The sequence below is a fragment of the Echeneis naucrates genome, chromosome 21 (genome assembly GCF_900963305.1).
Source record: "Echeneis naucrates chromosome 21, fEcheNa1.1, whole genome shotgun sequence".
Taxonomy (NCBI): Eukaryota; Metazoa; Chordata; class Actinopteri; order Carangiformes; family Echeneidae; genus Echeneis; species Echeneis naucrates.
The window spans coordinates 18644411-18668023 of record NC_042531.1 but is presented as its reverse complement, the minus strand read 5'-3'; the positions used below and the strand labels follow the sequence as shown (position 1 = coordinate 18668023).

Below are 23613 nucleotides of genomic sequence, written 5' to 3'. Positions count from 1 at the left end.
ATATTTCTCCCTGGGCTGCAGTGTTTGGCCAGTCTGACTGTCTCTCACAGTTTCACTCCAATAAGATGAACTAATTTGATTGAAGCCAATTAAACATTACAAGCTATTTTTGGGCAACAGTTTTACACTTTTTATTTTATACAATTGTAAAAAGAGACAGGAAATTGGTAGACTCTGTGGCTGTAAAGTTAAGCCAGTGCTGAAGAGCCTCATCAGTCTATCTAAAGGTCATCAGGGGTGACTTCACTGGTTGTAAAAATCAGTCAGATTGTATTAAAGTCAACTGGAAATTGGCCCTACTTCTCAATTGATTTATCATTAATCAGTTCATGGTCTCAGTCTCTAATTTCTTCTTCAATACAGTACAATGAGATAAAAAAAAAAAAAGATGGTCCCATATAGAGGAAAACTGACCATAAAGCAGGGGATGAATTAGGGGGGTGGTGTTGTATGTGTCATTGTGTGACTGTAGCACACAAAAGAGCCCTCACTCCTCCGAAACTCCACCTTCTCCTCCAAATATAGTTTCTTTTCAAAAAATAAGAGTAATGTGATGAGCAAATTGCAAACTGGTGGCTTTGAAACAGCAGCTTACAATCCAATGGGGGACATGAATGATATTACCTACAGGCGAGCTGTAACAAAAAAGTGTTTTTAGAAGCTAAATCAGAATTTTCTGAAGTAAGTTTTCTCCTGAAGTAAACTATTTTCTTAGTGTGAGAATTTACACAGAAGTCATTCTGCCACAGTCTGATTTAAGAGAGGCGCTTTGTTCAACGGATACATCTTTCTGAAGTTTGACTCTTTATTCAAATCAAGCCATGGTTAAAGTTTATCTTTGTGAAACCAGCCCAGGCTCTGAGTGGCATTTAGATAGCAGACAACAGGAAGAAAAACAAACCATGAAGACTTCAATTTGAGCACTAAGCTGAGCTGAACACACAACAGATTAGGACACTGCTGCTCTGTCGCGCTTGGTCATGCATTATATGCAAGATAATAAACTCAAGCAGAGGCAACAAGGCCATGCATAATGGTGAAACTCAAATATAGTGCACAGCTTTCTTTTTTTTTTTAATTTCAGAAAAGGTAAATGTAGCCAAACTAGGCTTGTAATTGTTTCAATGTGTGTTGTTTCAATAAGAAGCTAATTGATGACACAACCACTGATCACTGTATCAGTTTTTTTTTTTCTCCCTTCCGTAATGTGACAGCATGCAACAGCTTTAGAAGCATGCAAAACAAAATCACGACTGCAGCCGCATATACAGAGAGCAGAGTACAAACCATCTCTGCCGCTGCAGGTGGAAAAAAGGACAGAGGGAATTAGCTGTTAATAGTTTCAGAGAGGAAATATGTGATGCAGCAGTTTGCAAAAAAAAAAAAAGCGGTATCAGAGCGACATTGCCTCCTACTGGCAGCACATGGGAAAAGCTGCAGCAGAGTCAGTGAAGGTCAGAGGCGATCGACTGCACATGACAATGCTTTCTGAGCAGCCTGTAATAAAAAAACAACAACAAAACAAACAAACAAAAAAAAAAAAAACATGTTCTCTCACAGCCCCACTCCAGGGAGCTTTATCTGTGTCAAACTGCCTCATTTCCTGGGCTTTGGCCTGTAGTGCTCAGGTTTAATGTCTCCTCAGTCTTTTCCTTTTGGACCCTTTAGCTGTACTAAGCAAAGTCACTTTCATTTTGGGAAGCCTTGGCCTGCACTCTGTGTCCCACATTAGAGTTATTTATTGCTGTGTCCAGTTCTTGACATTACTAAACAGGTATCTGCTCCTCACGCTAAAATAAGGCATTAAGTATTTACTGAACCTTCAAAATGCCAACAAGCATCTCAGATTGAGTAAACCTTTTTAGAAGAGGTTTATCAAAGGTCCTTTAAAAGTCATATTTTAGCTCTGATACTTCAAGATACCGCGTAAAAAAAAAGAAAAAAAAAAAAGAAAGTCCTTCCCAAAGCAGGAATAAAAAGTCATTAAAAGTGTATATATATATATATATATATATATATATATATATATATGTATATATATTAATAAACAAATAATAACAAATAATTTTCACCAGTTCAAAATGATTTTAACTTGATTGTAAATTATTGTGAATTTATAAGGTTAATAAAACATTAACTTAATTTTAACAGAGGGAGCCTGCATTAAACTATGAAAACTGTTTCATAACTTTTTTATTATTGTCAATTTATGATTATCCTCACGTAAGTGCTAATTAATAATTTAAGTGCAAACCCTTCTTGCAGGTTTTATAAAACATCTTTTAACATAAGCTTTATAATGCTTATGTGGCACCATTACGTTTTTTTCTCAACAGTGTCCAAATTGTGACAAAAATCTCAATCGTTTTTGGCGTGACAGAACTTGTTTGCTTGTTCTGATGACTTCACTTCCTGAGCTGCAGCGTCAGCACCGACACCTGAAGCCTCTGGTGCAAACAGTAAATATACTTTTAATGACTTTTTATTCCTGCTTTGGGAAGGACTTTCTATTTTTTTTTTTTTCCCCCTGAATAGTAAATGTTGAACTCAGCTGTTCATTTACTGCTCCACCAGACCCCGAATACAGTCAGATAAAAATGTACTGCTCTGATATCAAGACGTTTCCACTCAAGCTTGAGAACGCTTAAGCAACTTGAAATGCACATGGAGACATGAAACCAGAGCTGGGTTCTACAACAGCGCAGGCATTTATGAACGCTTAGTAAATTTCATGCCTCTCATTAATCTAGATAAAGAGGTGAGTCACATCTATATTTGAGTTTGCTGAGGACTTCATTTTGGCATGAGGGTGTAATTAGGTAGACATTATTAATATTATATAAAAATTGAATAACTTTAATAAAAGGTTTATTGTTTCAAACAGGTGAATTAAGAGCAAACAGTCCATTTGTGCTGCAGTAGTGGTGCCCACAGCTGCTACAGAGCTGAAGGGAGTGTAGCGTTGGCTCAGCTGAGGCGTCACAAAGCCTTTGTTCATATAAACAAGAGAAATGTTTCACTCTTCACAGTCTTTATACTGATAATTAGAGAGACATGAGACACAGGTTTCAGCCTCCCTGTAGTTCTTTCATAGAAAAACTAAGCAAAGCATTAATGGTCGAGGGAAGAGACGGAGACGCTCACCTGCATCTCATCCAGCTTTGACTGAATGTCTGGGGGGAAGTCAGCTGCCCCGCAGGTGAACGGATCAAATGGCTCCGCACCGAACAGGTCTTTCCCTGCAAACACAAACGGTGCATCAACATCACACAGATGTGGGAAATATTCATGTTTTTATGTGCAACGCTGTAGAAAAAGCAGCTCAATCGTTTAACCGGGAGAGAAAAGCTACGTTTCAAAGGTCAGAAAGCTAATTAAAGCATGTAACAAGCTGAAAGCCAACATGTTGAAGGTGATTACTAACTTATATCAGGTGGCAGTGTGGTTGGTGGAGGTGGTGGGCATCCGTTACTGGTCTGCGTGGGCACCAGCGGCGACACCGGGGAGAAGGGAATCATGTCGAAAATGTCTGTGGACTGCGGCTTCATGGAGATGCTGCCTGCCTGTATAAAAAGTCATGGAACTGGTTTAAGAATAGGGTCAGACTTGTGTACACATATATATATACACAAATCATGCTGCTATTTATTTTTTTTTTTAATTGCAGAAAAGCAAGAGGAGTAGCAGAAATAACTTAGTGGCACTTCAGGGACATAGAAGAAGCACAGAGCAGAAGGACAGGGAAAGCAGAGGAAGTTTACGCGAGGCCGTGGGATGCTGCATCCCTCGGTAGGCTTAGGAGGAAGAAGAGCAGGTTTGGCAGGCGGAGGAGTTAGTAACCCGGCAGATAAGTTGGACTCTGGCGAGCTCATGGGGGTCAGTGTGACAGAAGAGATTTCCAGACAGGACAGCGACTTGATGCTGTGACACCAGAAGAGAGAGGATGGCCTCTGCAGCATGTACGCTTCATTAGCTGCGCTTAAGTGCAGGGGCTGAGGAGGGGGAAAAAAAAAGAGGTCGTTGACAGAAAATGACCAGAGGGACAATATTATTCAGTCTCGTAGCGTAGAAGAAGTGCAGGTAATTGCATTCGCAGCAGGCTTCCGCCAGTACTGGCACTTGCCCCAATGAGGTGGTGAATGTATCACATTCCTCATCAGACCAATCAGGTGTGTAATTGCTTTGCTGCAGACGTGGCTTAGAATCCCCACTGGTGCCCTCCACATTGGTTTGGTCATTCCAAACCCAAGCCCATGCATTTAATAACACAAGCAACAATGCCAAACCCAGCTGTCTTTAAAATCCTCTCAAAATTTATAAAAATGGGTTCGGACAAATTTTATGATTAAGGGTGGTTGCAGTTGTGTATTTTTTAACTCAATAACTGAATCCCAATTGAAGTGGCAGATGAAATTAATAAACTGTTGGTCAGTCAGCCTGCAGACGTTGTAAGCAAAGCAACTTAGTCTGTCGCTGGTATTGGTCTGGCTAATATGAGTCCACTTTTGTAGCTTCTCTCTTCATGGCCACTGCTGTTCAGAAACTGTTACAGAGGCACAGTATTTTGCTAAGAAGACGTGTATCTCTGTGATGTGCACTCACTGGTGGCACGTGAGCTATCATCAGCTGTTCTTCAAGATCTTGAAGTTGTTTCTTGAGCTCTGAGTTTTCTGTTTCCAGTTCTTGAATCTACAAAGTAACAAAGAGCAGCAGAAGTTAAAATCGCGTGAAGACCAAATGAGCTAGTTTTGGAATGAAAAAAAAAAGAAAGAAAGAAAAAGTTTTCCAGTCAATAAAGTTGCAGCACACTTATAGTCTCTTGATATATTCACCATTGAATTACCCAACAACTTCCAGAAAAATTTTAACACCCCTTTTGATAAAATAATCCCAATAGCCACTTATTAGCTTTAATTTGGCTTTAAATTTCACAAAGAGGTTTGCACCCCATTTGACAGTTCTTGACTTGTGTGCTGGAAATCGGAACGTCTCTGGTTTCAAGTCTTCAATAACACAATGTTCACTTTTTCAATGAAACCCCGATTTAGAGGGAAGTAGACCATGAGGTAGAGTATGTATTAAGGGGCGTGTTTACTGTGTGATTGACAGACTGTACCACCCTATCGGGGTAGAGCACAGAGCAGGTCAGATCCAACCCTCACTCCTCCTCAGCTCCACCTTATCCTGTAAATGGGGATAGGGTTAGGTTTCCTTGTAGTTTGAAAAACCAAGACAGCGATGGGCAAAAGTACACAAACCAGTGGGTGGCATTTGATGTCAAGAGTTTTAATATGAATGCTAAAACTGGTGGTAGACTTGAAAGCTCTAGGTGAAGCTACTTAGTCAACCTGGATGGGATGGGATTGTTTTGTATTGTTGTCAAGCGTTGATGCTTAAACATTCAATTTCCCCTTTCAGGATGTGAAGTTTGACGAATGACAACAAATAAATAAAATGCACCACACTGCAGTTCTGCCGTCACCTCCCTCATTTAATCGCATTCACACAAGTGTCTTAATGAATCCCAATTTAAACAGAACCAGTGGAATGGCTCCACATTTTAATTTAGTTACAGAGTGATTCAGTAACAACAGAGTCTTATCATCAACATTCATCACTAATGCTTCTCATCAGTGCAGCTTAATTGTCTGCACTGGATGCTTTAAAACAATCAATGGAAACAAGCTCTACACTGATTAATAAAAATATCAATGTGTCAGCGTGGTGGGGTTTTCCAAGTCGGTTACAGTCTGCGTGAGGGCGGTCTCACTGAGATAGCAGTAAATGTGACATACTCGTTTCTGAAGACTTCCAATCTGTTTCCTAGTCTCCACGTCTTTGCCTCCAGACTCAAGGAACTTCTTGTAGGCCAGATCAAAGGCCTGGCCAATGGTTAGAGTGATCTCCTCTGCCTGCAGTGCAAAAGAGACAGATATTTACCACCATGTAAATCCGGTTTATTAAACTTGAACCAATCGATAGCGGCAAAATAACAACTCTGCTAGTGCAGTGAGGAGAGGGCAAGAAAAAAAAAAAAAAACAGGAGCTATGTATGTGCTATATATATTGCAGAGAGCACTTACACACTTTTCACTGTCAAACACGTAGCACAGGTGTTTATTGGACTCAGAGTCTTTGCAGATAAAAGTAAATATCCTTTTATCGGTTTTGTCATCAGCACAGAAGGATATTCTGTGTAACTGACAGTTGTGCTGCACATCCTGCAAAACAAAAGACAGGCTTGTTATTTATTTTGTCGGCATGACAACACTAAGTCAAGGCGAGTTTATCAATGTAAAAGCCTTCAGAAATACAGACGCACTGAAATACATTAAAAATGAATATTAGAATTGCACTTAAAAACAAATCAATAAAAATATGTGAATAAATCATCTCAAGGCTAATAAAAAAACAAAACACAATTTAAACACCATTAAAAAAAAAGAACTGCCAATGGAATAAAAAGTCAAAGCGACCCTGCAGGATTAAAAGATGTTATGTTCCTGGAACTTACTTTTGTCTTGGGCTCTAGTATTTTCACACCATAAATGGAGATCTGCAATTCCACTTTGGGAATCTTCTGTCCCTCTGACTTCTTGATGTGTCTCTGAAACTGCAAATCAGAGAATTTGCAAACAGAATGAAGATCTGCTTAGTCCTGCCAAATAAAGCAGGAAAAAGCTACAAGTCCCTACCACTGAGGGGAGGAAACCAAAACCAGACACAAATCAATGGCACCCTGTGATTGGAAAATATAATTTAAATGAGTTTAGCAGTGTTTTACAAGATGTGCAAGAAAAAATAAATCCATCAAAATGCTTAATTTTTCAAGTGCTGCCAACAAAGAGTTGTTGCCAAGTGGCACAAACACCAGCAGGGCCTGGCAGTGAGTTCAGCTCAGGTCAATAAGAAATGGAAGGGGGTGCACATCATCAGTCCAGGAAGATCAGCCACTGTAAGTATTTTTTTTTTATTCAATATAAATCTTTCACAAATTTCCACTGTAATATTTAAAATGATAGCAGATTGGACTCCGTTTAAGAGAAGTGGGGAAGCATCATTTTATTTATTCTGCAGGCTGAACATCCAGTTTGTCATGAGATCTTTCTGAAAATTACCTCAGCAACATGATGTATAGCAGCCACTCTTGTTTGTCTGGGTTGTGTTTTTCTGTTTTGAGTCCATGTTTGTGTTTGTATGCGTGCATGTATGTGGAATGCATTGCTTTCCTTAGCAGTGTGTTTGCTCAGTTTAAAAATGTAATAAAAAATAAGATTGAATCTGCCGCAAAAACAATTAGTTTGATTTTTTTTTTCTTTTGTGTGTGTGTTAGACTTTGGTCTCAAGTAAATATAAAAAGCAGATATAATGGGCTGTAATCAGGCCGAGGAAAGGTAGTATCTGTGCAGACACAGACATGCACAGACCTGCAGAGAGAAAGAATTATTTTTGCACATCGAGGACTCACAGGTATTTATAATTTATATGTTTTCTGACCTGAACCATGACCACATGTCTTCCATGAACAGGTTTTTTTTTTCTCCCCCTCCACATGATCTTTGTAAATATAACTCAGCCTGTTCTTATGGTTAGTGAATCTGGCAGCATGACCATGGAGCCTCGGTCTCAAAACAGACTTTCAAGATTAAATGTAATGTAACAATAGAGGTATGGGTTTGGGAAAACAAGCTTCCCCTTCAAGTGGCCTCACAGACTCCACTCTTGGCAGGAGAAGACAGAGGGGAGGCCAGCAGGCAGCGAGCACAGCCATGTTACCGAGAAGCTGGGAGAAAGGAGAGATGGCTGGGCTGCGTTGGTTCCCAAGCTCAGAGGCCAGCACTGCTGGGTTAGTTTAACTTTGCTGATGTAGAGTCCTGAAGGTGACTCAGGTTAAAGGGAGTTTAATGAGACTTTGTTCTGACTACATCAGAAAACAGCTGTTTGTCAGAACAGTACAGTACAGGATGACTCCCTGAGCATAATCTTGGATGTTTGCCTGGTGTGCTGGAACTGTTTAGTCAAGGTGAGTTCAGTCTGAGTGAGAGAAAAACCAACAGTGACTAATAGAGAAGGGCCCTGGTCTCTTTGTATGTTCACGTTCAGTCGGTTTGTGCATTGAGGTCATATTCATCTGCAGTAATCTATATTTTTTTAGATCAACACTGAATAAATTCAAAGTTTAATGCTATTTATCAGAATGACAGATAGCAGTGGATTTAACCCAAATCTGCAATTTCCCTCAGTGCTACATATGTTTTTGGCAAAAGGCAACCTCTGAGGCTGAAAAATGAGGTGCCTAAACCTTTGGTCTATCAATAACCACTTGATTCTGGCTGCATCAGTGACTCAGTCCCCATAGACTCCCACGTTAAAAAGTCCAACTTTACAGCAAAAATAAACATGTTTACAGGCCGGGGGAAAAATCTGCTTCAGTCCCAAGCGTTCATATTTAAATTCTATTAAGACGTACAATTAGACATAAATGAGAGTTTGTCCTGACTCACTTTCATGTCTGTCTGGCCCTGATGTGAGTATTTTACATTAAGTCATTTAAACCACTGTTAGTATATGATAAGTGCGGCTTTAATTAACCCATTAACATATATTTCTATGGCACATTTGGCTGGTGTTAACAACAACTGTTTAAAACAACATTCGGAGATTAGATTGTCCCATTAAATCAAATTTTCTCTATTAATATGCAAATGCAGGCCACAGCATCTAATTAAATCAGCTAATTCATGTGAAAAAGCTTCAGCTCTTTCTTCATGTGTCACTGATCTCTGACACTGCATTTTAAAGTACCTGAGTTGAAGAAATTTATGAAGTAAAAACTCTGCGTTGCATATCAAGTGCCGATGTCACGATTAAAGCATTTGAGATGTTGATCTAAAACAAAAGGTTTCGGCAGATAAGTATCTGTGTTATTGCATTTACGTCATCTTGAGGTGGGCTGACTGAGCTGAGTGATGTGCTTATCAAGCAGTTTAAGGAAACCAAGCTCTCAGGCTAAAAAAACTCCAAGGGCACCTTTCCTGTGAAGCAATAAGGGAAGGATGCATTTGTCACTCACTCCCACCTCCTCCTCTCTGAGGTGCCCATCAAATTTGCTTCCTCAAAAACACCCCTCTATATCCTTTAGTCTTCAGCTTGTGGTGAAGTGCAGCTTTACCTTCAGCTTTCTGACTGCATCCTTTACAACTTCCGTGCCTTTTGGGGCTTCAACCTCTGTGTTTCCAAGGAACTGGAGAAAAAACAAAAAGGTTGTACATTTAAGATATGACAGTAATAAATGAAAGGTGCACAGTATACAGTACTTCAGTGAGTGCCTGGGGCATTGAAAAGGCAATAAATAGAAGAAGGAGGGGATGTGAACTGGAACTGGAGTAGAAGTAGAGTAGATCGAGCTTTCTTCACGGAATCACACCAATCGTAGAATTATTAAATGAGAATATTTTGAGTTGAATGAACATTTGTATCAATAGAGTCATGTCTACTGTACAGGGCAGCACGGCGGTGTAGTGGTTAGCACTGTTGCCGCACAATAAGAAGGTCGTCGGTTCAGTTCCTGGCCTGATGCCTTTCTGGTACTCCGGTTTCCGGAGAAAGACCTGCGTGAATTGGTGACTCTAAATTGTCTATAGGTGTGAGTGGTTGTTTGTCTGTCTCTGAATGCTGGCCCTGTGATGGACTGGCATCACAGTCCATCCACAGTCTTGGATTAGCTCCAGCACTCCCCACAACCTGGAAGTGCATAAGCGGTAGAAGATGAAGGAGTCATGCCTACATCCATTAAGGATTGGGAATTCCCATTTTATTTTACTTATATACATAGAGGAACCAAAGCATATGCCTCATCCACGTGAGGAAGGCATATGTGCCGAAGTGCACACATGCACACACGCAAAGCTCTGATGCAGCAGTTCTGATGCTCTCCAACAGATGGAGCCATTAACCTTTGTGCCTGAACACGGCGCTTTCCTTCTGGTGAGAGCCGCGGTAATTGTTCCCGTCACACACGTTGCCTCAGTGCCTCCTGAGCTTAATGTGTGGAGCCTGTTCCAATATCAGACTTCATAAACACCACTGTCAGCCTGGTAAAGGTTTGGGCCTGGGTGGGGAGCGGCAGTGGGGGCAACAACGTTTCCCACTGGAGCAAAGCAAACAGTGCAGACAGACATGGATTGTCCCCTGCGACACAATAAAAACGTGAGTGAAGCCTCGCTAATATGCCTTTAATTCTGGTGTTCGCTCTGCAGACTATTGTCCTTCTGCAGCTCCTGGAACAATCCTGTAGTCTTTAAGTGACTTGCCTTGTCTTGGACTTGTTTGTTGGTGCTTATGTTCCGTTACCCTCAGCAAGACAAAAGTTTAGGGCTTTTAATGAATCGAGCAATTACCCATTATTGCTCTTAGACATTTAGCAGTCACGGTTACAATAGAATACTTCGCTGATGCCTGACAGCCATTTGAAAAAGGAATAAATGAAGAGGGAGATCTAATTAGGTAAATCACACTCAAAAGAGGAAAGTAAAAGATTAAAGCTTCACACAAATGTGTCAAAATTGTTTGTAGAGTACATTTGTATGACAAATGTACTCTACACACTTCAGGACGTATCTGTGAGTGCTGCTGACAGATGCCCAGAATAGCCTGGAGAAGCAGTCGTTCCTGACCAGTGCATTCTGGGCTACGACTGGGGAGGTTTCAGGAGGCAGACCGAGCTCAGAGGCTCATCCATCAACCGGTGCATGCAGCTGAAAAACGACGCGACCTTGCCCCCCATTCCCGACGGTGAGGATTCAGACTTCAGCTGTGAGGTCTCAAATATAAGCTGAGAGAAAACGCAGATTTCAACCTTGTGGCAGGTCTGCAGAGTTCACTGAGATGGGAGGCGAAGAGCTAAAAACTGACTCCCAACTCACTGTCTATGCAGAGCGTCCGCTTCATCCACAGCTTGTCTTTTTTTTTTTTTTTTTTTTTAAACTCTTAGAGAGGACACACTGTGTGTCAACAGGAATGGAAGTGAATTCTAGATGTGATGTGATTGGTGATGTCTGGTCCCAGCAGCTCTATCATTACCCTAACAGCAAGATACACCTGGCCGATACCTGCACCATATGCTTGCGTTTTGCATGGCCCAGTATTCTCCCTGCTCCCACGGTCCAAGTTTGGCTCACATACAGCGTGATATGCCACATCTGGACCAAGTCTGTCGCACACAAACCATCACTGGAGCATAAAAACCTGGATCTACCGAAATCTCAAAATATGTGGGTCAATCCTGGACAATGGACTGTTGTGCCGCTTGTTGATTGCAGGGGTTGGCAGAAACTCTCAGACATTTGTCTGACAGTAAACTTGAGACATCTGAGAGCGAATGAGCAGCCAAGCTTTGGAACAGATGGGATATAGATGTAGATGACAGCCTCCAATGTCAGCACAAGACAGCATACAGCCAATTAAACTCCAAAACAGGAGAGGTGCTGTGGACGACAGGATAACAGTTCAGAATAAAACACAAAAGTGTAGATCTGTTTCTCAATATATATACATGGCCGCTCACTCTCCCTCAAGGAAAACAGGAACAGGAATGTTTCATTTGAAAAATGGCAGCAGAGCACTGGACAAATGCAAATTGCTCTTCTGTTGTTATGGCCTGTTATCTGTATGTGTGCATGTGTGTGTCCTTTTGTTCCAGTCTCTCTCACAGTTACGCCTTTGATAACTTGCTCCTTCTGCCTCCTGATTGGGCAGCAGGGTTCCTGATTGGTGCGGTACAACCGCCAGAGCAGTGTGCCAATCCAGGAGCGGCAATCTGCAATTATTTCCCTGTGAATTTCCCACTCATGGTTAGTCACATTTTTGTTCGGAACATTAGAGGTGCTGCTCGTCCTCTGAATTTATGTTAGTTTTTCACTGCCCACCAACTATGAGTTTGAATTTGAGTTATTTCATTGTTTTACTCGTGGTTTTGCTCCAGGTTGGAGTCTTAAGCTCTGTTTGTTATTTTGAGCAGTATCCATCTCTTTCCCCCATTTGTGGTTGCACTCTTGGTTGTAATTGGAGTATCTCTTGGTTAAATAAATAGCTCTCTTTTCATACCAACAACATCTGGCTTTATGTTGCTTCCCTTTGCATCCAGTGAGCTGGGGCGTAACATCTGTTATCTGACTTTTGCATCGATTCGGTATCATAGAAACACAACAGTACACATTGAGCTATATAACAGAAACTTCCTGACTAGTTAATCCCATTTTAGCATTTCGGTAATCACGGTATTTCGGGTTTGGAGCTAGTTTGGGATGAAGCAGTTCCTAAGACAATTTTCCTATCCTAATTTCAGACAGGAAGTCCATCCCAAGAGCTTCCTAAAGTTCAGTTCAGTTCAGAGCTTTATTGTCACCAAGTGTATAAAAGATGCCACCAGAGCAGTGCATTTAAGGACTGTGGAAATTGATTGCATTGATTGCATGTGGGACAAAGGGAAATTTGTACCCATTTGTTCGTGCCCTAGGTAGCTTATATCTCCGTCTAGACAGCAGAGAAATGAATTCCTCCAACAATGGGTGATCAAAGCTAGACAGGACGGACTGAGCCTTCTTTAAGACTGCTCTGTCAAAGATCTCTGAGAGAGGGAGCAGCTGCATGCCAACTATCTTATTGGCTTCTCTCACAATTTTAAAATCACAGTGACCTCTCCTCTTAGTGTTCCACCACCGAGCTAAAATTTTAAGTTCACACAGTTTTCTGTGAATGTTTTCACGCAACCAATAAAACACAGTGAGAAACAACTAATTCTTTGAAAGGCCCATGGTAGGCCCTATTGCTACATAACACATAAATGTCGATTACTTGCTGATGTTATATTAAATGGTTAGGGTTTGCTAACTTGAGATAAAATAGGACAGAAAGCAGAATAATTCAGAATCTACTCCTGTAAAATCAAGTGCCTTTCCTTTACTTGTGATTTATGACAGTTATCTGTATGTGTGCCTGTGATGTAAAAGAGATGATAGCACACAGTGCTGTAGCTAGTCCCCTAAAACACCAACCTTCCCAAAACCACGTGATTAATAGATGCTTCATGTTTAATTCATTTGGTGAGCAGTTCAGTGACATTTTCAAAAGGTTTCAATTAAAACTAAGAAGAATTATGTCACTTGAAATCAATAGCTCCAATTATGTCTAATGACGGTGTCTCCATTCTCAGAGACACACACTCCTTCCCAGGAAGCTGCTAGATCAAGGTGGAAATCATACACATGCAGACATTAATGTTTCAGTGTGTCATTGTTTAATATAAGCACACATAAATGCACGTTTGTATAGACATACACTATATTGCCAAAAGGATTCGCTCCCCTGCCTTGATTCGCATATGAACTCAGGTGGCATCCCATTCTTAATCCACAGGGTTTATTATGATGTCGGTCCACCCTTTGCAGCTGTAACAGCTTCAACTCTTCTGGGATGGCTTTCCACAAGGTTTAGGAGTGTGTTTATGGGAATTTTCGACCATTCTTCCAGAAGCGCATTTGTGAGGTCACACCCTGATGTTGGATGAGAAGGCCTGGCTCTGAGTCTCTGCTCTAATTCATCCTGAACATGTTCTGTTGGGTTGAGGTCAGTCAAGTTCATCCACACCAAACTCTCTCTTCCATGTCTTATGGACCTTGCTTTGTGTGCTGGTGCGCAGTGTTGGAAAAAGAAGGGGCCATTCCCAAAGTGTTCCCACAAAGTTGGGAGCATGGAATTGTCCACACTCTCGGTATGCCACCATACCATACCATACCATATGATATTTGATATTGTATGTGAGAGATTTTGGACAATTGCATGGATGAACTTAACTGGCCTGCAGTGTGCGACTTCACAAATGTGCTTCTGGAAGAATGGTCCAAAATTCCAATAAACACACTCCTAAACCTTGTGGAAAGCCATCCCAGAAGAGTTGAGGGTGGACCGATGTCATATTAAGATTAAGATTAAGAATGGGATGCCATTTAAATTCATATGCCGGTCAAGGCGGGTGAGTGAATACTCTCGGCAATATAGTTTATGTTAATATATGCATTTGGTCTAATTTCGGATCTGTAAAAGCTACATACGTAAACTGTGCACTTTTACATGTAGATTTTATTCCATTATACTTTACATTTGCATGCAATGCTTTAGAAGTTGCTGCACTTATGGTCATAAATTGAAAAATACTGAAATGAACATGCTAAAAACCCAACGTGTGTTCTGCAGGATGTACAGTGTCCGAACTGCCATAAAAATACAGACAGCGAGCTTCACCTGAGTTTCCTCACGAGTGGCTGCAGCCTTGCTCTCTAATACTCTGTGTCATGTCACGAATCAAACTCCAACTTTGGTTTGAGATTCAGAAAGCCTGGAGGAAAAATTTGTGCTCAGAAGAGCTCAATAATGCATGGCAGCATGGTGGCATGGTACTCAGGATGAGTCGAGACGCAGACGAATTTTATCAGCTGGTTGAATCGATTGATGAAAAAATGGAAAACCCCATAACCCCTTTCTAGCTGATTTTTTGTTAAGTCCTGTAACCCGAAGAAGAGGCTGAGCACTTTGTCTGTCTCATTCCCACCAGTTCGTTCAGTGAACTCAGATCTCTGCAGATTCAGTCAAACAGAAAGTTGACAATATATAGACAATGTGGAAACTGATGACATGCTTTGATTTTTAGGGAAACATCTTCTGCTGACACGGCAGGGGAGCTTCAGCAGTTTGAGTGGATGTTGCAGTTTTGCGATGGTCCCACCTTAGGTCCATCGCAACATTTGTGTAGCATGGGATGTGAGCTGACAGTCAGTGTATCATGGGAGAGAAACTGTTTGTAAAATGAAATACAGTTGGATAGGAGAAACCCTCCAGAAGGGAAACGCTCCTTCAAGATGTTTTTTTATAACAGGCCATAATTCCAGACAAGACCAAGGTCTGACATTTCATCTTATTCTTGCTTTAGGATTAGGCACTTTGGTTGGTTTTGACTGAAGCATGAGTCATCGTTAAAATAAACAAATCGAGAATGAAACACACTCTCTTTCAAAGACTCTTTCAAATTAAAGTTTGACAGGGAGGACTTTACTTCATCACAGCAGAGAAGGAAAACAGCTGCTCTGGAAGATAAATAAGGGGAAGTCAACTTTCTGACACTTCAGGCTTGAGGTATGCCATGAAGAAAATAAAAATCTAGCAGTGCTCAAAGTACAAATGATCATCACCGCAGTGTGTGTCAGTTGGCTGTCATTAAGGACCACTTTGGAAAAGTTTACGCAGCTTCAACATGCGACAACAAAGCTGGAGGCGGCCAAACTCATTTGCTGGTCATTGCCTCACACTGTGAACTGCTGTCCTCAGTCAAAGGACTTGGTGTCTCAGGAGAAATGCATCATGGAACACCAGGACTAAAAGGTGTTGGTCTGACAGGGTGAGTCAAAGGCAGCAAATAACAGGAAGGTGGAAGGCACAAAAGGACAGATTGAGTTGTGCTTCTGTACTTTTCCTTTCAGTATAAAAGTATGTGATCATCGTTTAAGGTAAGATTGGCTACAGTGAAACTGTGACACGTACCTTAGCATTGTAGGCAATGTAATGCTTGGCCAGTGCTTCCGGGGTGTGCATCCATGATTTATCTGCAATAACACAGCACAAGTACAATCAGAGAACAGAAGGGAAGGGAAGAGAAGCAGGGAGGTTTCTCTGGTTACTGTGGTTTTCTTTATTCTCTTCTCGAAACACATTCCCACCTCGGAGTTGCCCTTTACAACCGCAGTCCACCACCTATGATTTGTAGGTTATGCTACAGCTTCACTGGATCTTTTTGTGATTAAAGAGCCCTTTTTATGGGCCACCCAATGTTGGCAATAAGGCAGGGCCGAAGCCTGACTTTGTCCTGCGAGAGAGAACAGAACCTGTGACCTGCTGATCGTAAAACCATCTCTCGAAAGGTGAGCTCAACACAACCCACAGCGAATTATTGATGCTGTGCACTTGAATTCACAGTTAATGGAGAGGTTAGAGAATTTTCAACATTACAGAAATATGTGAGGTTGTATTTGAAGCTCTCAGGATGGATGACGACGGGATGAAAACAGAGAAGGGTTTTATGTTGGGGGTCTCAGGAAGAGTCATGACATCAGTGAGGCTTTGCATATCACACAAACATACACAATGCATACTCACACTCAGTGACATGAGATTGAACACTACAGGGAACCTAAATTCTAGACCTTCACCAAAGTGAGAGATTATCACAGTTAGATAAGGCTGACTGAAGCATGGCTGTGACATGGTCAGAGAAAGATAACTAACTGTTTCATTTCTTGCAACCTTGTTTGGGGTAAGGGATAAAGGGTTATTTGGATACTGATACTGTGGTGAAGAGAGTGTTTGGGCGGGAGGACTGCCAGACTAATATTGCAGTCCTCCCAGATCTGGTTGAAGGTGGCGTTCCTTCAACCATGTCTATGTGTCAGAAACTGTTTATTGTAACTGCAAGAGTTTCAGGTATGGCAGCTGTCTATTGTAAAAATAATATATAAAACAACATTCCCTGCAGCGCAGGAGGGTAAAGTGTGAAGCAGATCAACCAAACAGCTGTCAGCTATATTTAAGTTAACAATATCCAGTGACACTGGCCACGTTTACACGGACACAAGTAATCAGATTAAAAACCTGACCGGAATAAAAATTCTTCATGTAAACAATCAGAAGATTCTGACCCGATCACACTCTTTCTGATCGAAATTTCTTTTAGGATCTATGTTAACAGTAATCTGAATTGTAATCAGATTAGAGAAATTTTGCACATAGAGCCATAGCTATTGAACATATGTTCATAAGTTCCACTGAGGCCACTCTGTTTCTTTTTTTAGTGCGTTCACTGTGCGTTGTAAACTGCACATTTGACCAGTTCTGTGATGCAACTGTATCCACATAGTTTCAGCACAAATCCATTCATTCATCCATCCATCTTCTACTGCTTATCTGTTCCTGGGTCACAGGGGTGAGGTGTACACTGGATAGGTTGCCAGTCCATCGCAAGGCCAAGCACCGAGATGAACACTCGCTCAGACCTACTGGCAATTTAGAGTCACAGATTAACATAAACATGCATGTCTTTGGAGGGTGGGAGGGAACCCATGCAGACACGGGGAGAACATGCAAACTCAGCACAGAAAAGCCCCAGGCCGGGAACCGAACCCGCAACTTTCTTATTGTGGCGCAACAGCCGTAACCATTATGCCGCCATGCTGCCCACAAACCCATTCTGAATCCATCTATATCAATTGATCAACAGTCAATGCACCCTCCATCTAACACTGCATCAAAAAAACTCTTTTCATATTCTCTGTCAAAAATGTAAAATCTTATATGGCTTATTGGTGACATAACTGGGCCGAAGAGTGCAGAGACAGACATAAATAAATAAATAACGATTTGCTATCAACCATGAGGCTGGGTTTAAACATTTGTTTTGGACCAGTCTGATTTCAACACATTATGCCTCATCACACGGAGTTAATGACTAACCCTGCAGACGGTCTGTGAAAATTAATCCATCCCAAAATGAGCAGTGGTTCAGGGATCATCACAGGTCAGAGAACAACCTTTAAAACCTTTCCAGTGTTTAATTTGGTTTGCCGTTTTCAGCATTTCCTAATCATTTATTGATTAAAGCTCCTTTTCTTTCTTTGCATCTGGTTCATAAATGCCTTATTGGCTCGTTAATGAATCTTGTGATCAAAGATGCACGACTGTGACCTTGGGTTACTCCATGGCTGTAGGTTGATTATGTTTCTCAAGAAACGCTTGGAAAAGCGCCACCAACATGAATCAACTTCACCGTGCCCTCTGCCTAAGTCTGTGATGACTTTGTTTACATTGATATTGGTGGCTAAGTGGTTTGATTAATTTAAAGTATCCTCTAATTTGAGTTAATTTAATAGTCCACATTTTCTTAATTGTGTTCACTTATGTCTGCCGATCCACCATATTGTTTTGAAGGAAACCAAAGAAAGTACTCTGTATATATATATATATATATATTTTTTTTTTTTTTTTTTTTTGTGGTAAGATGTACACAGCACTGCAGGTAGATAAACAATAACAGACGGATATAGTGCCCTCTGCAATGTTTTTCTGCGTGCTGAACTCAGAGCCTTCCCCGTTACTTAAATTATCCTCCTGTTAAGGTTTCTCAACAGCTGTGCAATGAGATTATCCCTGCATGCTCCCTGCAACCGTCTCATCCAAAGTGCAATCAATTTCTTAGCGGGACTCTTGAGTGAAAGTTGATAGAGGGATGATGTATCTCATCCTTTCATGTGCAGCTAAGGAGGCTAAGAAACTGTAAATTCTAAGACAGAGCAAGGAGCAGAGCAGTGAGGGCTGACACAGCGGTGTGGCAGAGGCTGACTTTTTTTTTTTTTTTTAAGGCGTCAGCACACACTGATTAAAGGAAGAGGAGGTGTGTGCACATCTATGTGTGTGTGTGTGTGTGTTTTTCTAGCTATTTGCTGCATAAAATGGCAGCTAGACCAGCAAGCCCACAGTAGCAAATGTTGCAAGTGCAAACAAATCAACTGTTGGGCTGCAAAGATGATTCATCCTGCCCACAGGTCACACTGTCAGATTGAGTTGTCAGGTGTCTAATGGAGATGAAGGGAAAATTCAATGGGTGACAGCCTAAAAATGTGTTGATGCTTCCACTGTAGGGGACCTTTCTTTGGAGACGCGGGCAGCGTTGCTCTTCTCTTGCTTTCACGCAGAGCCAGTTAGGATGTGTGAAAGCCAAAAGGTCACTTCATGCATGTTGTACTCCAGCAACTTCTGTTGCAGACAACAGCTGCCCTCAGGTTCCTGCTGTCACACGAGCATTTGAAAAGGATTTTTCGATTTTTTACTCTTCCACTTCCTGAATTGTAGCTATGGCAATACCTAGGCTCTGTGATATAGTGTTCGCAACATTTACTACCAGTTTGTGAGGAGAAGCACGAGAAAGGAGACGCAAAGCTACATTGAAGTTGTTCTTGATACTTAAAACCTCCAATATATCTTCTTATGGGTACCCACACTTTGAATTAAACACTAGATGGGTTTACAGAAAAATTTTTAAAATAAATAGAAGGGCAGCACAGTGGCGTAGTGGTTCATGGTGCTGCCTCACAATAATAAGGTTGTGGGTCCGGTTCCCAGCCTGGGCCCCTTCTGTGTGGAATTTGCACGTACGTGGGTTTCCTCCCACCATCCAAAAACATCATGTTTGGGTTAACTGGTGACTCTAAATTGCCCGTAGGTCTGAGTGTGAGTGTGAGTGTGTGTTGGCCCTGTGATGGACTGGTGGCCTGACCAGGGTGTGCCCCGCCCTCACCCAGTGTGAGCTGGGATTGGCTCCAGCGCCCCCCCTGACCCGGACATGGATAAGAGGCAGATGATGGATGGATGGAAAATAAATACAATCTGATATTTCTAACTGTTTTGTTCCTGAGCAACAGCTCTTTAATCTGTCATGTTCGCTGTTTAAATCCTTCGCCTCAGCCACAGCTCACAGGTACAGCTCTAAGTAACCAGCAGAAGCAGATCCTAATGGTTAGTTGTTTCGCATGGGGGAGGAAGCAAGTCAAAGGAAAAAGTGCTGCTCAAAAAAAATAAAATTAAATTAAATACAATTCCAATCCTAAGAAATATAAATGAAACAACACTTTGGGTAGCAATGGTTTGTATCTGATTAAATTACAGAGTCCAAAAATGATATAAGGCTTTATTGCATTCACATGCTGAGCGGAGCTGTCTCAACACAACAATATGTGATTTGAATTAATTCAGGAAAATCCACTACATCCCTCTGGACTTCTATTTTTAAATTAGCAACAAACCTGCATTCTAGACCAAACACATATTTGTACGATCACACAACGGAGAGACTGCTATCTTACACTGGAAAACCCGAAACAGTGTGGTCACGTGGATTTTATTAAAGGTTTCGTCGATCAGACTTTGATCACAATCTCTGTTAATCTACAAGCTAATAGCCACATTTATCTTTATCACAGCTGTGAATCCAGCCATTAAACCTTTTTAAGACAATTAGATATGCATCCAAGGAAAACGGATAGAAAACGGATGTTTTCTAAAGCCTTGTGCATAAAAAAAAAGAAAAAGAAAAGAAAATATTGCTGATCTTTCTCACCTTTTAAAAAATTTTACCTGTGAGCTCTAAGACCAATATTTGACTGGGGGAAAAAAAAAAAAAAAAAACTAAGAAAACAAAGATCAGTCCTATAAATTGGCCATCCTCCAAACAGCCACTGAGCAAACTAAAAGCCAAGTTTTCCTCCTGTGATCTTTTTTTGTGCTCCTCTTCTGTTTGCTCTCTTTGAGGCACTTTCATCTCACTAAGTACTTGTCAAAGACAGCTGGAATGTCAATAAAACAAACATTTATGGCACAACTTCTGTTCCTACCTCAGACAAACAACAATAACAGCAGCTCAAGTCCAGTAAATACTGACCTTCAGTTATGTTTTATTAGCATAAGATTGTTGTCACGTTGTTGTGCTTGCTCCTCTAGACATTCTCTGGGTGTTTACTTGTGCCTCAGACAGCCCGAGTGCTGCACTCTCAAGTGCACAATTTTTCGACAAGGGGGTCCACAGGATGCGGGGCTGGCAATAGCCTAATTCACTGCAGTGTTCAATCAATGACACAAATGTGTTTGCTGGGCATGCACAGCTCTCCATCATGCAGGAGGCAACCTTGACACCTTGACGCAGATAGGACCTAAGCCTTGCTTTGACTGAAGCCCATTAGGATAGTGCTACTTTTAGTTACAGCATTTAAACTGTAAGAAAATGAAATAATGATAATAAAAAAAAAAAAACCACCTGTGAAAAACTGTTTGATAGTTTCCTCTGAGTGAATTTCACATCTTCATCTCCTTATTATTTAGTGCAATTGAATACAGTAACACTGGACAGCCTTTCTCTGAGAGGAGCAAGTGAAAATGATTATATTCCTATTGCTTCTTTTTGCCGTGCTACTGTATTAGACTAAATTATTTTGTAGAAGCGTTGTGGCTTTTGTAGCACTCTATTTAAATTCATATGAAACCACTTCTCCGCGCTGCTGAGAGAGGTTCTGAAAGAGTTCAGTCAATTTAAAGGAATAACAATCCACATTATACAGAGCCCAAATAAAGATGGAATCACAGACCACGTCGGGTGTCCCTATAAAACCCTGCGGTTGTTGGCTGGAGCGGGCATCAGGCTTTGATACATTCTGCTCTCAACTCTTTTGTCCTTCTCGTGCGAGTCAATCAGACACGCATACATTGCATTGAGGGGAAAGAAATAATCCCATCCGTTTATGAGCGTCTCGTGTAACAGTTGCAGGGTAGCTGAGCAGCATTTACCCTGGCAAGCGATTTACTGAACGTGTCCATGAGCCCATGTATAGAAGACTTTTTCTCTATAAGTGTGTTTTGTTGATGCTATCATAATGACGAACATGTGAGCGATGCACAGTCTATTTTGAAATGCATTGCTGAGCATATCCACACTCCAACAGCCTCTGGACTTCAGTGTCTCCCTCGCATACATTGTGCATGTTTGTCATAAAATTGCAATTGCACGACTCTGAAGGACTGCATTTTGATTTGACAACACACGACTGAGTTGAGACGGCGAGTGAGAGGAAGAGGGGAAGATGGTTATGAAAGAGTAGACTTGAGGCTGATGGGACCTCAAAAGTTTGGAAAGGATGACCAGGTTTCACTGATTCCGACTTCCTGTACGGGTGATGTGTGTGTGTAATAAAAAAGCTTAACAACTATATCATGTTATATATCTATATCTATATCTTTTTATATTTACATATTACTTTTTTTTATTTTACATTGATATTTTGTTTTCCACATGATGTTTCCACATCTATTATCCAATCATTCTGTTGGTTTGTGACTGAAGCATGGATTGACCTTATTGGACCCACAATAGTTGCTACATTGGCAAAAAGTTATGATTCTGAAGATATGCTGAAAAACAGTAGACAGTGGACATTTTCAATCAAAGAAAAACTTCACTCGTTTTGTGACTACAACAGTGCTGATGAATAAGTGTCGTACATATCACCTGACCACTATTGTTGGTTTAGTTTTATCATCGCTCTCTCTCTCTCTACGCAACTGATGACCATGGTTATATACATGACACATATCTATACATTATTCTATAATTATATATGAGCATGTCAACATGTCATCTGTTTACTGCAGAAGCTCAGGTTCCTGTTTCTCTGGGCAAAAGGTAAACAGTTCTCTGTCCTCCTCACATATATTCACACATTTAGGCAGTTTCCTGCAGTTCATCATCTCATTACAATGCCTGCAATCGAACTCACCGGCAAGTTTAAACTTAATATACCAAGCGCACAGTGTAGGCTCTGTGTGTGTTAACCCGTCTAATATGTCTAATATACATTATAACTGGAAATGTTAAAACTGAATTTTTACCTGGACTTCCTGAACTTCTGACTCAACAGAGAAAGAGTAATGAGCCAACATAGGAGAGTTTACAGCTAATCTACTTTGCATGTGATGTTATTTGCGTACATGAATGTATAAACTTGGTCAGTCAGTCTTTTTTTATTTGACTTAGTAATATATAATATATATATACTAACTATTGTAGAACTAGAATGGATTTAAAAACAACCACAACCAAGTCCAGCAACAAAAATAAATACCTACAACTACAACAAGAAATAAGCTGTAAGAAACAGGGGAACCGTTTTTAAAGAATTTAAACTTTTTAGAAGAAAAAAAAAAAAACATCAAACAAGACACAAATTATAATTCACTGTAGATCTGATGCCTTCAAACCTCAGAGCAGGTTACACCGCTGCTAAACGATATTCTATTGAGTTTTACTTTTAGACCTGCTGCTCTGCACCTCCTCAAAGGATCTGCCTGACTTCTGTAGAGTCAAACCTTTTGGTGCAAGTCACGTCCGAGAGCGCGGGCAATAAACATTGGAGATAAAAATGATCGAGATCCCTGCTGGCATTACCTGCCAGACGTGATCAAGCCCAAAAACCCTGCCAGAGGCAGAGATAAAGGGGGAGAAGGGGGAGAAGGTAAATCAGTGGGGCAGATCTGTCATCATCGCCAGTCTTCACTCTCAGGCAAAAGCAGCAGAGGCAAGGTGCAAAACATGATGGATTAATAAAAACAGTTGGACATTTATACAAATGCTTTCATGCGTGATGATTTTTTACAAGACAAAGAACAATGAGGGATATCCTGTAGTCTTTGTCCTTTGTGTGTACAGTAAAGTAAACTCACTAAAAACATCGTAATGGGTGGAAGCAACATTACCAGCAACTGAAAAACACAGAGCAGAGGATCCAGCAGAGAGTGAATAACTCACTCTGCAGTAAAATCACTGGCAAATTAATCTCGGCTCTGATGGAGGATTGTAAGTTGCAAAACAAGCAGTTTCAAACCGATGTGAGATTTATCACCAGCGGTTGTTAGAATTTGGAGAAAAACCCAAAAAGTGTTTGTTTGGCAGAGCCTTCAAATCGCTGCATC

The 23613-nt window shown here is 41.0% G+C and overlaps 1 protein-coding gene across 2 annotated transcripts in view; it reads right to left on the bottom strand.

The window, feature by feature from the left end:
* gulp1a (GULP PTB domain containing engulfment adaptor 1a) overlaps positions 1-23613 on the bottom strand; it is a 77794-nt gene that overhangs the window by 895 nt on the left and 53286 nt on the right. The window contains exons 4-12 of one of the 2 annotated variants that reach the window (XM_029530254.1): positions 15595-15656; positions 9173-9244; positions 6515-6613; positions 6084-6221; positions 5796-5912; positions 4603-4689; positions 3425-3563; positions 3145-3239; positions 1288-1298 (exon numbers count right to left, since the gene is read on the bottom strand). In XM_029530254.1, the coding sequence (XP_029386114.1) occupies positions 1288-1298; positions 3145-3239; positions 3425-3563; positions 4603-4689; positions 5796-5912; positions 6084-6221; positions 6515-6613; positions 9173-9244; positions 15595-15656 (820 nt within the window). The remainder of the gene's footprint in view (positions 1-1287; positions 1299-3144; positions 3240-3424; positions 3564-4602; positions 4690-5795; positions 5913-6083; positions 6222-6514; positions 6614-9172; positions 9245-15594; positions 15657-23613) is intronic. The other variant, XM_029530253.1, reaches the window with a different exon arrangement.